The 18,213-nt window shown below is 43.7% G+C and overlaps 1 protein-coding gene across 1 annotated transcript; it reads right to left on the bottom strand.

Annotated features, from left to right (window-relative positions):
• Positions 1-2,278: 2,278 nt before the first annotated feature.
• LOC121315348 (NADPH oxidase 3-like) lies at positions 2,279-14,662 on the bottom strand. Its single transcript, XM_041249375.1, has 13 exons — positions 14,621-14,662; positions 13,194-13,289; positions 12,953-13,078; positions 12,109-12,190; positions 11,508-11,653; positions 10,430-10,611; positions 9,702-9,831; positions 9,298-9,390; positions 8,239-8,492; positions 7,777-7,939; positions 6,320-6,466; positions 5,566-5,690; positions 2,279-2,405 (listed from the first exon to the last, which is right to left on the bottom strand). The coding sequence occupies exons 1-13, from the start codon at positions 14,660-14,662 to the stop codon at positions 2,279-2,281; spliced, it is 1,713 nt and encodes a 570-aa protein (XP_041105309.1).
• Between the last annotated feature and the right edge of the window lie 3,551 nt (positions 14,663-18,213).

Here is an 18,213-nt window from a genome sequence, read left to right as displayed (position 1 = left end):
AGCACCTTCATGAATCCTATCTGCTCAGGGTGTATTAAGAGAGACATCACCTTCATGAATCCTATCTGCTCAGGGTGTATTAAGAGAGACAGCACCTTCATGAATCCTATCTGCTCAGGGTGTATTAAGAGAGCACCAACTTCATGAATCCTATCTGCTCAGGGTGTATTCACCTTCATGAATCCTATCTGCTCAGGGTGTATTAAGAGAGACATCACCTTCATGAATCCTATCTGCTCAGGGTGTATTAAGAGAGACATCACCTTCATGAATCCTATCTGCTCAGGGTGTATTAAGAGAGACATCACCTTCATGAATCCTATCTGCTCAGGGTGTATTAAGAGAGACATCACCTTCATGAATCCTATCTGCTCAGGGTGTATTAAGAGAGACATCACCTTCATGAATCCTATCTGCTCAGGGTGTATTAAGAGAGACATCACCTTCATGAATCCTATCTGCTCAGGGTGTATTAAGAGAGACATCACCTTCATGAATCCTATCTGCTCAGGGTGTATTAAGAGAGACATCACCTTCATGAATCCTATCTGCTCAGGGTGTATTAAGAGAGACAGCACCTTCATGAATCCTATCTGCTCAGGGTGTATTAAGAGAGAATCCTATCTGCTCACCACCTTCATGAATCCTATCTGCTCAGGGTGTATTAAGAGAGACATCACCTTCATGAATCCTATCTGCTCAGGGTGTATTAAGAGAGACATCACCTTCATGAATCCTATCTGCTCAGGGTGTATTAAGAGAGGCACCAACTTCATGAATCCTATCTGCTCAGGGTGTATTAAGAGAGACATCACCTTCATGAATCCTATCTGCTCAGGGTGTATTAAGAGAGACATCACCTTCATGAATCCTATCTGCTCAGGGTGTATTAAGAGAGACAGCACCTTCATGAATCCTATCTGCTCAGGGTGTATTAAGAGAGACAGCACCTTTCCAAATCTTCTCCCAAGTAATTTAGACAGTACTTTATTATGCAAGTTGAGCACAGTAACCGGCCTTTCATTTTTGCAGTATTTGTGAAATGACAGTGATTATAACCTCACTGAAGGAGTCTGAGAGAACTCCAGTAATAAAAGCTTCCTTAAATACTTCAAGTAAAACTGATCCAACAGCGTCTTTCAGGCTTCTGTACAAGTGGACTAAGACACCATGGTGATCTGGTGCCTTATCTAATGGCACATAGTCTACAGATTTGTATACCTGTGCAATTTCAATAGAACTTTTAAGCTTTTTGTGCAAATCCTTCTATTCTTGTCATTTTATAAATATTGCTTATCATGAGTAACTTTAAACTATTATAGTAAACATAGTAACTGTTCTGAAGAGACTATAACACATTTTAACAACAGGTCTGACAATGTATTTTCTGTTATAAGTCATGCATACCTGCACATACATTCTAATTGAAAGTGAAGTACACAAGCAGCCCCCACTGTGTTCTAGATGTTCTCCTTGTTGTAGTGGAAGTGAACCCCTCTTGGGTTCTAGATGTTCTCCTTGTTGTAGTGGAAGTGAACACCTCTTGTGTTCTAAGTGGAAGTGAACCTCTTGTGTTCTAAATGTTCTCTTGTTGTAGTGGAAGTGAATGTCTCTTGTTGTAGTGGAAGTGAACACCTCTTGTGTTCTAAATGTTCTTGTTGTAGTGGAAGTGAACACCTCTTGTGAACTTGTTGTAGTGGAAGTGAACCTCTTGTCTAGATGTTCTCCTTGTTGTAGTGGAAGTGTTCTCCTTGTTGTAGTGGAAGTGAACACCTCTTGTGTTCTAGATGTTCTCCTTGTTGTAGTGGAAGTGGACACCTCTTGTGTTCTAGATGTTCTCCTTGTTGTAGTGGAAGTGAACACCTCTTGTGTTCTAGATGTTCTCCTTGTTGTAGTGGAAGTGAACACCTCTTGTGTTCTAGATGTTCTCCTTGTTGTAGTGGAAGTGAACCCCTCTTGTGTTCTAGATGTTCTCCTTGTTGTAGTGGAAGTGAACCCCTCTTGTGTTCTAGATGTTCTCCTTGTTGTAGTGGAAGTGAACACCTCTTGTGTTCTAGATGTTCTCCTTGTTGTAGTGGAAGTGAACACCTCTTGTGTTCTAGATGTTCTCCTTGTTGTAGTGGAAGTGAACCCCTCTTGTGTTCTAGATGTTCTCCTTGTTGTAGTGGAAGTGAACCCCTCTTGTGTTCTAGATGTTCTCCTTGTTGTAGTGGAAGTGAACCCCTCTTGTGTTCTAGATGTTCTCCTTGTTGTAGTGGAAGTGAACCCCTCTTGTGTTCTAGATGTTCTCCTTGTTGTAGTGGAAGTGAACCCCTCTTGGGTCCGCAGATGAGTAGGAGTTGCACATCTTGTGCAGAACTTTAGAAAGCGATTTGGGTCCACAGAAGAATACCCCGATTCTGCTGCTGTAAGAAGAATCATAACTGTTACTCATAAATTTGTGTTCTTTATAATATAGTGTGAAATCAGGTTAAACGATGAAGCACGTCTGGAAGTCTATAGGCTACAGATTTATATACATCTTTCCGCTTAGTGCCACATCTATTGGAGTCTCTCTTGGTTTTAAACAGAGTCTTTCTACTGAAAGGCTTTGACATAGCTTGGTGAATGATAGTTAAATACACCTTATCTGAAAGACCACTCATACACCCTCTCTAGGGACACTGCAAAGCACAGAACAGTGAAGAACACTCACACACCCTCCCTAGAGACACTGCACAGAACAGTCTAGAACACTCATACACCCTCTCTACAGACACTGCACAGCACAGAACAGTGGAAAACACTCACACACTCTCTGGAGACACTGCACAGAACAGAGCAGTAGAGAACACTCACACACCCTACACTGCACAACACAGAACAGTGAAGAACACTCACACACCCTCCCTAGAGACACTGCACAGAACAGTCTAGAACACTCATACACCCTCTCTACAGACACTGCACAGCACAGAGCAGTGGAAAACACTCACACACTCTCTGGAGACACTGCACAGAACAGAGCAGTAGAGAACACTCGCACACCCTACACTGCACAACACAGAACAGTGAAGAACACTCACACACCCTCCCTAGAGACACTGCACAGAACAGTCTAGAACACTCATACACCCTCTCTACAGACACTGCACAGCACAGAGCAGTGGAGAATACTTGCACACCTTACACTGCACAGCACAGAACAGTGGAGAACACTTGCACACCCTCTCTAGAGACACTGCACAGCACAGAGCAGTGGAGAACACTTGCACACTCTCTAGAGACACTGCACAGTACAGAACAGTGAAGAACACTTGTACACCCTCTCTAGCAACACTGCACAGAACAGAATAGTGGAGAACACTCACACACCCTCATTAGAGACACTGCACAGCAGGACTGCTCACAGTAAGGGAAACTTAATACAAATGAAGAGCTGAACTCAACCAGCGAGGCAGTGAAAAGAGTATTAAACCCATGAATGCATCTCAGCCCATCAGTTACAGACTGCTGATTTGAAGGTTGCTGAAAGTGGGGACAGAGGGCAAAGATTTTCCAGTAGTAATGCACAGAATGGGTGCTGGATGGGAGGCAACCCATGGCAACAGAGACCTTTACTGTAAAGAAGCACGACTTTACTGAATGAATTGCAATGCAGCTCCAGTTCTAAAGGATATAAACCAGAAGACGACTTGAAGGACCTTCTTGGTACAGGCCTGAAATATCAGAGTTATCTTGACTAATGAATTCTGTTTATTTTTCAGAACCACTTTGTACAGCATTTTATTTCTCAGTAATTGGAAGATTAAAGCACCTATGTGGCCTCACTAGAGTTCTCAAACATGTACAGTACCAGCTGATACAGCACAGTGTAACCAATAACATGTCCCCCTGCAACGCTGTCTCTAGTGAATGTAAGACTCACTAGAGTTCTCAAACATGTACAGTACCAGCTGATACAGCACAGTGTAACCAATAACATGTCCCCCTGCAACGCTGTCTCTAGTGAATGTAAGACTCACTAGAGTTCTCAAACATGTACAGTACCAGCTGATACAGCACAGTGTAACCAATAACATGTCCCCCTGCAACGCTGTCTCTAGTGAATGTAAGATTCACTAGAGTTCTCAAACATGTACAGTACCAGCTGATACAGCACAGTGTAACCAATAACATGTCCCCCTGCAACGCTGTCTCTAGTGAATGTAAGACTCACTAGAGTTCTCAAACATGTACAGTACCAGCTGATACAGCACAGTGTAACCAATAACATGTCCCCCTGCAACGCTGTCTCTAGTGAATGTAAGACTCACTAGAGTTGTCAAACATGTACAGTACCAGCTGATACAGCACAGTGTAACCAATAACATGTCTCCCTGCAACGCTGTCTCTAGTGAATGTAAGACTCACTAGAGTTCTCAAACATGTACAGTACCAGCTGATACAGCACAGTGTAACCAATAACATGTCTCCCTGCAACGCTGTCTCTAGTGAATGTAAGACTCACTAGAGTTCTCAAACATGTACAGTACCAGCTGATACAACACAGTGTAACCATTAACATGTCCCCCTGCAACGCTGTCTCCAGTGAATGTAAGACTGTGTTCTTGTGTTTTTTTTTCTTATTGATATACTTCTTATATTCACTAGGGGCAGAGTGTTGCATTTTATTGCAGTTGTGACTTTGCTCAATCCCATTCAAATATGGGCACTGTACATGTACAATATAGTCATTTTAAGGTATGAAAGCACCTGCAGCAGAGGTTTGAATTTCATAGGGCCCGATTTCCACTGGTTATAGACTTCAAACACATGCCATTAACCTGCCTGCCAGCAGAGATAACCAGGGCTTGGAGGAGCAGCCAAGGATGAAACACGCTAAAGGATTCCTTTATTAAATCAGGACTTCTGTCCTCAACAACCCTCCTAATATGATCTCAGCACAATGCCTGGACTGTGCACCATCTCAACACCTGGGACACCTGTACTGTGGAGCTGCTGAGTTCCTGGTGAAAGCATCCAATCAGTAGCTCTCCAGCTGCAGGATTGTTTATCTTTCAGTGCCTCGAGTAGCGACCATTTAGATAGCTGTGGAGACCTTTTTTTCTTTTTAGGCGGCTGGAAGTATTCATTCAGGTGCCTACTGGTGCTGGAAAGTGTGTCATATAGATATTGAACCTGCCTACAGTTTTGTTACTCACAGTATTGTTTAGAGCATGTGTCTTTCTGGATCCATGCAACATGTGGTTAATGTAGACCGTGGTCAGTCAGGTGACTGCTGCACTTGCCTGAGTGGCTGTTCATTGAGGGTGCTGCAGATTTTATAAATATTTTTTTGTCTTATGCTGCATAACTACGGAACCCCTAAAGGGACACGGTGTGAATTAAAAACAAAGATTAGAATACTGTGCGCACGACTGATTATCTAGTGAACATAATATAATGATATTAATACTTGGAACAATGACCGATATTAAGAGGCTGCTCTTGTTGCAGAAATCTGAAGAGGATATTAAAAGCCAAGCCTGCAGCTCACGTGCACACAGCCCTAGGTTCATTCCCAGAACCACTACACCAGCTTACCCAGGATGATTATCAGCGATGCGCTTGAACTCAACATCCCAGTTTGGCCTGCCATAGAAGGTCTTTTGTTGGAGCCCAGTGATAACATCTCTCTTCTCACTGTGGTGCAGGGCTATGTGAGAAGCCTGTAGGGGCAGCAGATACATACAGATTTTAAAATGGGGGCTGTGTTCGTCAAAGGCTGTTAGTAGTGTGTTTTTTGTAGTATATGTGTATGTTCAAACTCTGCATTTCTAAAGGGCACATAAGGAACTTTTTATTTTATTGTGTTACATGTGTTGCTACAACTGTTTTCGTAAGGTGTGCGTATTATTTGACTTTTTTTTTACATTTTCACCACTTTTTTAAAGAGAATGTCAGCATTTAGAACAAGGCACCAGATATTGCTGGTTGATTTCCAACTGCACCTTAAACACTGTTCCACCGCGCCAGGTCTATCGGGGTGAAACGAAGGGGAAAGCTGTTGTTCTAGAGCAGGGGAGCCCAATCCTGGTCCTGCAGAGCCGGTGTCCCTACTGGTCCTGGAGAGCCGGTGTCCCTCCTGGTTTTTGTTCCAACTGTACATAAATTGCTTAATTGGACCAATTAAGCTTCTAATAAGTGCTTGATTGGTCCAATTAACTAATTTAGGGGACAGCTGGAACAAAAACCAAGAGGACACCGGCCCTCCAGGACCAGTATTGGGCATTGCTGTTCTAGAGCTTTATTAAAAACCTTTCTTTTGTTTCTTTTGTGCACCTGAAGTCTTCTTTACCTGGGTCTCGTCCCAGCGAGTGAGGAAGATATGGTAACTCAGAAGCTGGCTTTTGCCTCTTTCAACCATCAGTACCTCCAAAGAGTGAAGCAGATCAGCAAACCACTCAAATGCTGACGTGTCACGGCAAATCCAGAAGAAATAAACCTTAAAGTTAAAAACAAGCCCCACTTTTTAAAATGCCATATCTTTATAAAGACACTGTTATTGTTCAATGCGGCTTAGCCTGCCCCCTTCCACCTCCTTTTTTTTGGAAGGGTAAGTACTGTAGCTTCAAACATAAAATTTATTTTCTTTTTAAAAGTTTCCATTGACATGTTATGATGTTTTCAAACTGTTTTCTGTTCCTCCAATACTGCGTTAATCTAATTGTTCTCTGTGTAGATCATCATTTTGCTTTGAGCTTGTCTGGGGAATCCTAAGGGCCGGCATTGAAAAGTCTTCAGCAGTCAATTCAAATTGTGTGACAAGATTACTTTTAAACTCAGCCAGTCTCACCGACTCTTCAGCTAGCCAAAAGTTTTGCATCACCCTATAGAATTATATAGGATATATATATATATATATATATATATATATATATATATATATATATATAATATAATATTCTATATATAAATATGAAAGGCAGAAACTTTGTTAACACTTTCACAGTAGTGATCTAGAGAGGGAAAAGAGAGTGGGAAGAAGGGAGGGATTTTATTTAATATACAGGGAGTGAGGGGGGTACTGTTTAATATATATTGGGAGGGAGCGGAGTACTATTTAATATAGAGGGAGGGAGGGGGGTACTGTATAATATACAGGGAGGGAGGGGGTATTGTTTCATGTAGAGGGAGTGAGTGAGTTATTCAATATAGAGGGAGGAGGGATGCTGTGTAATATTAAAATAGATGTTTTCTCTGTATATATTTTAGTCGGTTATGCCATGTATGTGCTTTGGCAATGCAATTCTTTTTTATTGTCATGCCAACAAAGCCAATTTGAATTTGAATTTGAATTTGAGAGATAGGTAGTAAATACAGAATGACATTTGAAGCTACAGACTCTAAGTCTCGTTATTACTTAGCAAAGAATAATCTGGGGCTAGTTTTTTATTCCACACAGCCCCACCCCCTACACCTGGTAAATGTTCAAACAGTAAAGATTCCTAATAGTGACCACAATCTATGTTAATGAAATCTGTTGATGTTAACTACATGTGTATGGCAGGTTGTATTGGATTGTGTATTTCTCAAATCTACTTGTGGACCTTGTTATTCTGAAAGTGTGCCTCTAAACTCGGAAGTCAGCCTTACTCTGTTACTGAATCATCAAACACCTTGGGATACAAACTCAGAATGCATTGGGATTTTAAGTGTGTTTCAAATGACAGGTTCCCAAAGTGGGATGACAGCACATCTCACTGGAATGAGGGGGCTCACTGGGGTTAGATATGAAGCAGTTTAAATCCTCACCTTCTGAAGCTTCTTTTGTATGCGATCGTCATTGAATTGATACCAAATGGATTTCAGAACAGAAGCAAAAGGGGTGACACCTATCCCAGCCGCAATGCACACACTGACTCCATAGCGGAATACATCTGAACTGGGAGACCCAAATGGTCCATCAACTGCAATTCTGAGAACAGAACAGTCACGATGCAATTTATAGCAAGGAAGACACATTTCATATGTTCAAAATGCACACAATGAACCCTACAGTTTCAGCTCTTAGGAAATACAGTGCAACAACACATTGTCTTTCTGAATAGCTAAAGTTGAAGGAAAAGAGAAGTGATACTTTTTCATACTTTTTAAATGCTGCAGTAAGGAGAGCAGTTTCATATTTAAAATGTAATTCTGGGGTAAGCTGCAGCAAGGAGCAGTTAAATATTGTCCTGAGCAGTGTTTTGCGAGATTTTGTACCCTTCTGTTTACCTTGGTAACTCTGTAGACATCTTCCCCCCTTTCCCTTCAATAGCGCAGGTCTTCTGCAGGGCACCAGTCCAATCCCCCACTACACGAACATGCACACTGAAGTGGTCGTCCTCAGGAGCCGATGTCAGTGTGAATGGGTGCCACTCTAAATGGGAAATGTCTGGACACTGCAGGAAGATGTACTGGCCTGGTTCCATCTTAAACCCTTGCTTTGTCATCTGGAGTTCCAGGACATTCGATGGGTGTGCCACCACCTGGACAATACACAAAGAGGCTCCTCATTATTCATAGATATTTTACTATTGATAGTACTTTAGATGAATTTTGAACTAAAAATGTGGTTTTATTTATTATTATTATTATATTATTATTATTATTATTATTATTATTATTATTATTAATTATTAATAATATATTAATTTATTTACATAAAGGAATCGTATCCAGGAATACTTTTATTTATTAGCAGACGTCCTTATCCAGGGCGACTTACAATTGTTACAAAATATCATATTGTAAAATAACACATTACAAGTTATCACATTATAAAATATCACATTACAGACTATCATAATGCAGATAAGAGCAGTTATGAAAGTACAATAGGATCAAATTCAAGTAAGAGTAAAATAAAGAATATAGTAAGATATAAGTAAGGGCAAAATAAAGAATACAGTAAGATATAAGTAAGAGCAAAATAAAGAATACAGTAAGGTATAAGTAAGAGCGAGTTTGACTCAGAGCAGTTATAACTGATAGTAACTATTTGCTTGTATGAGTAAAGTCCAGTAGAGTATGTAGTCAGTATGATATGGATGAGAATGATTTCAAATAAGAGCAAATACTGAAAACATGGGTACGGTTACCTATAAGAGTAAAATCAGATACAAGATACAGTAAGTAGTTATAGTCAGGAGTCAGTGCTCTTGTGAATAACATGTATTGCTCTGATTGGATCAGACTGGCAAAGGATTTATGATACAGACTCTCAACCACGTCTTTCCCAATTGGCCCTCACCACCATGCTACAGCATTTATATTTATAATAGTATTGTTCACCTTTGTAATAATAACTGCCTGCAGGAATCGATAGAAACGAATGATTCTTTCACATAGGTAGAGGAACAAGGGACCTATAACCCACTTCCACGTCTAAAAGAAAAAAAAACAATGGTTATACATGATAAGAGGCAGGAATGAGGTGATTAAGAGTTTAAGACTCAGGCATTTTGTCCTTGTTACAATATATCCCTTTACAGTAGTTGGTTTATTGGTGCAGTACATTTTATTTGATGTCTTAAGCTCATTTTCATGTGTGGCATCATCTAAAATTGAAACAAAGTGAACTTTCATCACTTTGTCAATTAATCAAAGCCACCTAATAATAAGATGGATTTACTCGGCCCTTCATTGAAATGCATGAAACACATATTGCTCATTGTGTAGCAATACAGTAATCTTACCGACGGGCTGTTACCAGCAAACTGTGGTGGCGGGCATTCTGAGAAGTGTCCCCATTCACTGAGGTGGTCCTTGCAGTAAGACACGTTGTGATTGGATAGACTCTCGACAGTCTGTCCTCGGACAATTTGACTGAAATAAAAACAAGAAATAAACACTAGTTGTATAAATGCACACTGAACTAAGACAAGTCTATCATTCTTAAATCTAGAAATAGCATATATGACTTTCTAGAAGTATGAGACTACTATGAATTTCTAGAAGTATGAGACTGCTATGAATTTCTAGAAGTATGAGACTTCTATGAATTTGTAGCTATGAAAGGCTGCTATGAATTTCTAGATGTGTGAGACTGCTATGAATTTCTAGATGTTTTAGACTGATATGAATTTCTAGATGTATGAGACTGCTATGAATTTCTAGATGTTTTAGACTGCTATGAATTTGTAGCTGTGAAAGACTGCTATGAATTTCTAGATGTATGAGACTGCTATGAATTTCTAGATGTTTTAGACTGCTATGAATTTCTAGATGTGTGAGACTGCTGGTGTGTAGAACCTGGAAACTGAGCGTTACTGGAATGACAAGGTTACTGATTAAGCACTTTGTGATTGTGTTCCACTATAAAAGGCACTATATAAAAGAAAAATTGATTGATTGATTGATTGATTGACAGCTGGTATCTGCCACCTTTAAAATATCCCTCATGGATTGTGTTGCATTTGCTTACCCTGCACCATGGAAAACCAGGCCAATGAAAAAAACAACAAAAAGATGATGAGTTAACCAAAAAAGCTCATGAAAGGATTGTCTGATAAACTGAGTCGAGGATGTGAGCATCAGGACCAGCCCAACGGTGATGAGGACTCCAGTGGCTCCAGAAATACTCATGAAAACCTCCTTTGTGGTGCTCTGTAAGAAAACAATAGGACACAATATAGGAGCTGATTCAAGCATTAGTGTCTGGAGTCCATCCTTATCTTATTGATGCAAGACACACTCGAGTATTAGTGTCTGGAGTCCATCCTTATCTTATTGATGCAAGACACACCGAGTATTAGTGTCTGGAGTCCATCCTTATCTTATTGATGCAAGACACATCCGAGTATTAGTGTCTGGAGTCCATCCTTATTTTATTGATGCAAGACACACTGAGTATTAGTGTCTAGAGTCCATCCTTATTTTACTGACGCAAGACACACCCGAGTATTAGTGTCTGGAGTCTACCCTTATCTTATTGATGCAAGATACAGTTACAATATTTAATAAACATCAGACTTATCTGATTAATCTTTTAATCAATCAAAATATTACAACAGTAATGTAGCATGATTTCTAGTGCATCTAATGCCCAAATCTCCATAAAAGGTTGCATTGATGGCTATTTTAACATTTAAATTCATTACAAATAATGTTGTGTGCTAATAAAATGATTTTTTGTTAATTCTTGTAAATCCTTGAGACACATAGATGATATGATTCATATCAGGCTTTATTCATTTATATGTAACTTCATTCTCTTTTTTTATAATTGCATGATCTAGATCTGATTTACAAAAACTTACACAAAACGTGCAATCTTGCCATATAAATACATCAGTAAGAAAAACAACAGAGCAAACCTGGTATTTCTTCCATTGACTGGGAGCCCTGCATGGGGCAGGTGTACCAGCTGAAGGCATGCTTGGGTTATGTTAAGGTCAGTGAAAAGAAGAATAAATGAACTGTAGATAACTGTGAAATCTCATACCCGTTCCAATTAGCTCTTTAATACCCAGCTGAGTGGCACTGTGGTTCTAACAGCCTACCGTGTCATAAGTCCGAATTGGGTTCAAGTAGCTCTCGTTGGAGTTCTCTCCCAGGCTGGACAGTTTCTTCAGCAGCTCCTCCGCTTCCAGCGACTGGCTTTCATGATACCTTTCAATATTGAACAGGTGTGCTCCAATATGTGCGGCTGCAATGAGAGGGAAACAGATTGTTTTACAGGGTTTTTTAAAGATTGTTTTTTTTCTTTATTTTCTTTTTGGTCTGAAAGAGGTGTTAACCAGTGCATTCAAATAAAGTTTCTCATCCTGTTTATAACTTTGCTACTGGTCCTCTTTTATAGTGCTGAGAATCTTTTACTTCTGCAGTTATAGGATTTGCAAATATTTTGAAATGCAACACTAGGCCTCATGGTCACGTTGCATCAACCTCTTATTGTTAGCAGTAACCCTGTTACTAACGATGGGAGGTTGATGCAATTCAAAGCGATTTCCCAGTGCTGTAAAATCAACCCCTTGACTAGAAATTGTACTGTTGTTACACCTACACCCCTCTCTTAGATAAATAACCTACAGTACATTATCAGCTGCTTTTCAAACATAGTGACAGAGGACTGCCAACTGCTTACTGAGGGGAGAGTCTTACCTGTTAGCACAACAGTCAGGTAGGCAACCATGCGATGGAATGTGATGTTTTTGTCCAGTTGCCTTCTCATAGCTTGATGACACTATGAAGAAGAATTTGAAAAGAATGAGGTGGCGAAATGAAAATCCATGTTTGATACAACATGAGCCTCTCACACTTCTGCACACAGAGCCCTGTCAAAGAGCAAGCATCGTGATACTGGTTGTGAGTGGGAATGCAATCATTATTTCCAAGCAGAAAAACCTGAACACAAGTGGCTGGTATCTCAACCCAGACTAGCACTAGTCCTGGATGACCAATGTTACTTTAGGTAAGGAGGTCCGAGACTAATGCCAACCCTAACCCTAACCCTAACCCTAACCCCTAACCCTAACCCTAACCCTAACCCTAACCCTAACCCTAACCCTAACCCCTAACCCTAACCCTAACCCTAACCCCTAACCCTAACCCTAACCCTAACCCTAACCCTAACCCCTAACCCTAACCCTAAACCCTAACCCTAACCCTAACCCTAAAACCCTAACCCTAACCCCTAACCCTAACCCTAACCCTAACCCTAAACCCTAACCCTAAACCCTAACCCTAACCCTAACCCTAACTAACCTAAAACCAACAAGAGAGAATAAGGGAATAAAATGGGGCAAGAAGATAAAAGAACAAAACAAAAAAGAAAAAAAGAGACTGATAAAAAACCCTAACCCTAACCTAAACCCTAACCCTAACCCTAAACCCTAACCCTAACCCCTAACCCTAACCCCTAACCCTAACCCTAACCCTAACCCTAACCCTAACCCTAACCCCTAACCCTAACCCCTAACCCCTAACCCTAACCCCTAACCCTAACACAGCTGTTACTTACAGCACAGGAGCCTCGGAGGAAGGACAGGAGGTTTCGACTGACAGGCAGGAGAATCAGCATGCAGTTGAAATTCAGACACATCGCCGATGCCCTTGCACAAGCCAGTGCTGGCTAATTGTTGAAAAGAAGTAAAAAAATATATTTTAGCAATGTATGTCTTCTGAACTACTGTAGAGTATTAGAAACATTAAAAAAATGTGTGGTCTAGAAAGAGGAATTTACTTACGCCCAGAATGACACGGGTATAGTAGTAAGAATGGTCCGTGTTGTACAAGAGAAAGGTATGCAGAAAGAGAAATATATTGAATCCCAGCCACACCCCCTGGAATGACAAGCAAACAAACAAAAAAAACTAAACCCAAAGTGTTAGTCTAATGAAGTAATTGCATCATTCTTTTCTGTTAAGAACTTGAATTCACACTGCAGATCTCACATGTGACGTTTTGAAGGAGATCCAGGCTGTTTCCCCTGGAGGGTGACGTCATCTGCATCCCTGTCTGCTAGGGTGAAATTACCTTACATACAACTTGAGACATTTGTTCAATCCAGTACCGTACAAATATTTAAATGAAAATACATGACTTTCAAAGCTGCAAGCCACATAACCAACTAAAGTTCAGGACAGAAATTATTTACAGTAACCCTATTTTCTCCTCTTTCTGTTAAACAAATGTGAATTGAAGAGAAACACTAATTGGACAGACAAGCTGTGAGTACAGTATAAAGTGTACAGTTTGCTGGTGCCTATTTTGGCAAGCGGAGAATAACCACCAGAAAAACTCATTACAAGCCCTAGAGCAGGGCTTCTCAAACTCGATCCTGGGGACCCCCTGTGTCTGCTGGTTTGCATTCCAACCGAGCTCTCAATTACTTAACTAGACCCTTAATTGAACTGATAGTTTGCTTAATTATACCTTTTTACTTGTTTTCAGCTCTTAAACATGCAGTTCAAGTTACTTATAAAATATTACAGCTAACTTGAAATATGCAAAACTGTTCAAGAGCTGAAAACAAGTAAAAAGATCTAATTAAGCCACAGGGGGTCCCCAGGACCGAGTGTGAGAGGTCCTGCTCTAGAGCATTGATCTGTGTACGGATCAGAACAAAGAGTGTGTTGCCCAGGCTGTACTTTATCAAATACAACCCGGGTGCACACACTGACTGAATGCCTTAGGGTGTTTCCTAAATGCCTTCAGATATTACGAATGATGCATGCATTTGTAAATGTACATTTTTTGTAGAAACATCATAAAAAAAAATTAAAAGGAAGAAAAAAGAATTCAAAATGTTATCTGGATCAAATTACTCGTCAAAAAAAAAAGATGCACACTGTTTATTATCAAAGTTCAGGGCGTTTCAGACAGTATGTCCTTCAACGGGATGCATTGCTGCAGGTGTTGGTTTTCAAATTTCATGAAAATCATGCCATCATGTTTTCGTAAGGTCAGAATGTTCATACGAGAGGTTTCGTGGTGCCCAGGTACTGATTCAACACATGTATTAACATATCTGCTTTGTTTTATTTATTTATTACGTATTCATATTAACCAAAAATTCCTTCCGATTTAAACATGTTTAAATGTAACTATGCACCTGTTTTACAAACTCCTTCATTACATGTAAGACAGCTAAATTAAATTACATTCAACTTACCACAATGAAAAGAGACGGGCCTTCATTCACAACCCAGTCCATGCTGTTCTCATGCAGTTAGTTCTGCCAGCTCACTGCCTCCTTGTCTGAATGTGCAGGTGCTCTGTTCTGGTGGGAGTGTCTGGTCAAGCCTGCTCTTTTAAGTGTGTGAATGAGCTGCTAAAGGGGTTATGCCTTTCCTGTTTTAATCATTGATTAATAAAACATGTCTGTTTAGTCAGATTTGTATGTTTTCGGTTTTATAATTATTTTTTGTATATTTATTAAAATTGTACATTGCAGTGTAATCCTGAAAAGAAAACCAAGAACATTAACATATATTTACAGATAAAATGTGCTCTTATTGCCTGGTTGCTAGGGATCGTGGGAGTCACATGCCGGTCATTTATTTATGCCTCAGACGAAACTGGGGCTGAAATGGAGTTCCAATAGCTACGGAAGGCAGCCTGCATATAGCTCGTTGGAGACTGTGGGATGGAAAGTGTAGACCCAAATTAGCCTTCACTCTGCAGAGCTGTGTGCCACTGCGCCTTCACTCTGCAGAGCTGTGTGGTACTGCGCTTTCACTCTGCAGAGCTGTGTGGCACTGCGCCTTCACTCTGCAGAGCTGTGTGGCACTGCGCCTTCACTCTGCAGAGCTGTGTGGCACTGCGTCTTCACTCTGCAGAGCTGTGTGGCACTGCGTCTTCACTCTGCAGAGCTGTGTGGCACTGCGCCTTCACTCTGCAGAGCTGTGTGGCACTGCGCCTTCACTCTGCAGAGCTGTGTGGCACTGCGCCTTCACTCTGCAGAGCTGTGTGGCACTGCGCCTTCACTCTGCAGAGCTGTGTGGCACTGCGCCTTCACTCTGCAGAGCTGTGTGGCACTGCGCCTTCACTCTGCAGAGCTGTGTGGCACTGCGCCTTCACTCTGCAGAGCTGTGTGGCACTGCGCCTTCACTCTGCAGAGCTGTGTGGCACTGCGCCTTCACTCTGCAGAGCTGTGTGGCACTGCGCCTTCACTCTGCAGAGCTGTGTGGCACTGCGCCTTCACTCTGCAGAGCTGTGTGGCACTGCGCCTTCACTCTGCAGAGCTGTGTGGCACTGCGCCTTCACTCTGCAGAGCTGTGTGGCACTGCGCCTTCACTCTGCAGAGCTGTGTGGCACTGCGCCTTCACTCTGCAGAGCTGTGTGGCACTGAGCCTTCACTCTGCAGAGCTGTGTGGCACTGCGCCTTCACTCTGCAGAGCTGTGTGGCACTGCGCCTTCACTCTGCAGAGCTGTGTGGCACTGCGCCTTCACTCTGCAGAGCTGTGTGGCACTGCGCCTTCACTCTGCAGAGCTGTGTGGCACTGCCTTCACTCTGCAGAGCTGTGTGGCACTGCGCCTTCACTCTGCAGAGCTGTGTGGCACTGCGCCTTCACTCTGCAGAGCTGTGTGGCACTGCGCCTTCACTCTGCAGAGCTGTGTGGCACTGCGCCTTCACTCTGCAGAGCTGTGTGGCACTGCGCCTTCACTCTGCAGAGCTGTGTGGCACTGCGCCTTCACTCTGCAGAGCTGTGTGGCACTGCGCCTTCACTCTGCAGAGCTGTGTGGCACTGCGCCTTCACTCTGCAGAGCTGTGTGGCACTGCGCCTTCACTCTGCAGAGCTGTGTGGCACTGCGCCTTCACTCTGCAGAGCTGTGTGGCACTGCGCCTTCACTCTGCAGAGCTGTGGCACTGGCAGCTGTGCGCCTTCACTCTGCAGAGCTGTGTGGCACTGAGCCTTCACTCTGCAGAGCTGTGTGGCACTGAGCCTTCACTCTGCAGAGCTGTGTGGCACTGCGCCTTCACTCTGCAGAGCTGTGTGGCACTGCGCCTTCACTCTGCAGAGCTGTGTGGCACTGCGCCTTCACTCTGCAGAGCTGTGTGGCACTGCGCCTTCACTCTGCAGAGCTGTGTGGCACTGCGCCTTCACTCTGCAGAGCTGTGTGGCACTGCGCCTTCACTCTGCAGAGCTGTGTGGCACTGCGCCTTCACTCTGCAGAGCTGTGTGGCACTGCGCCTTCACTCTGCAGAGCTGTGTGCGCACTGAGCCTTCACTCTGCAGAGCTGTGTGGCACTGAGCCTTCACTCTGCAGAGCTGTGTGGCACTGCGCCTTCACTCTGCAGAGCTGTGTGGCACTGCGCCTTCACTCTGCAGAGCTGTGTGGCACTGCGCCTTCACTCTGCAGAGCTGTGTGGCACTGCGCCTTCACTCTGCAGAGCTGTGTGGCACTGCGCCTTCACTCTGCAGAGCTGTGTGGCACTGCGCCTTCACTCTGCAGAGCTGTGTGGCACTGCGCCTTCACTCTGCAGAGCTGTGTGGCCTTCACTCTGAGCTGTGTGGCCTTCACTCTGCAGAGCTGGTTTTCACTGCGCCTTCACTCTGCAGAGCTGTGTGGCACTGCGCCTTCACTCTGCAGAGCTGTGTGGCACTGCGCCTTCACTCTGCAGAGCTGTGTGGCACTGCGCCTTCACTCTGCAGAGCTGTGTGGCACTGAGCCTTCACTCTGCAGAGCTGTGTGGCACTGCGCCTTCACTCTGCAGAGCTGTGTGGCACTGCGCCTTCACTCTGCAGAGCTGTGTGGCACTGCGCCTTCACTCTGCAGAGCTGTGTGGCACTGAGCCTTCACTCTGCAGAGCTGTGTGGCACTGCGCCTTCACTCTGCAGAGCTGTGTGGCACTGCGCCTTCACTCTGCAGCGCTGTGTGGCACTGCGCCTTCACTCTGCAGAGCTGTGTGGCACTGCGCCTTCACTCTGCAGAGCTGTGTGGCACTGCGCCTTCACTCTGCAGAGCTGTGTGGCACTGCGCCTTCACTCTGCAGAGCTGTGTGGCACTGCGCCTTCACTCTGCAGAGCTGTGTGGCACTGCGCCTTCACTCTGCAGAGCTGTGTGGCACTGCGCCTTCACTCTGCAGAGCTGTGTGGCACTGCGCCTTCACTCTGCAGAGCTGTGTGGCACTGCGCCTTCACTCTGCAGAGCTGTGTGGCACTGCGCCTTCACTCTGCAGAGCTGTGTGGCACTGCGCCTTCACTCTGCAGAGCTGTGTGGCACTGCGCCTTCACTCTGCAGAGCTGTGTGGCACTGCGCCTTCACTCTGCAGAGCTGTGTGGCACTGCGCCTTCACTCTGCAGAGCTGTGTGGCACTGCGCCTTCACTCTGCAGAGCTGTGTGGCACTGCGCCTTCACTCTGCAGAGCTGTGTGGCACTGCGCCTTCACTCTGCAGAGCTGTGTGGCACTGCGCCTTCACTCTGCAGAGCTGTGTGGCACTGCGCCTTCACTCTGCAGAGCTGTGTGGCACTGCGCCTTCACTCTGCAGAGCTGTGTGGCACTGCGCCTTCACTCTGCAGAGCTGTGTGGCACTGCGCCTTCACTCTGCAGCGCTGCGCCTTCACTCTGCAGAGCTGTGTGGCACTGCGCCTTCACTCTGCAGAGCTGTGTGGCACTGCGCCTTCACTCTGCAGAGCTGTGTGGCACTGCGCCTTCACTCTGCAGAGCTGTGTGGCACTGCGCCTTCACTCTGCAGAGCTGTGTGGCACTGCGCCTTCACTCTGCAGAGCTGTGTGGCACTGCGCCTTCACTCTGCAGAG

This window comes from Polyodon spathula, chromosome 5 (assembly GCF_017654505.1).
Source record: "Polyodon spathula isolate WHYD16114869_AA chromosome 5, ASM1765450v1, whole genome shotgun sequence".
Taxonomy (NCBI): domain Eukaryota; kingdom Metazoa; phylum Chordata; class Actinopteri; order Acipenseriformes; family Polyodontidae; genus Polyodon; species Polyodon spathula.
The sequence above is the reverse complement of the archived record's forward strand: the minus strand, read 5'-3'. Positions and strand labels throughout refer to the sequence as shown.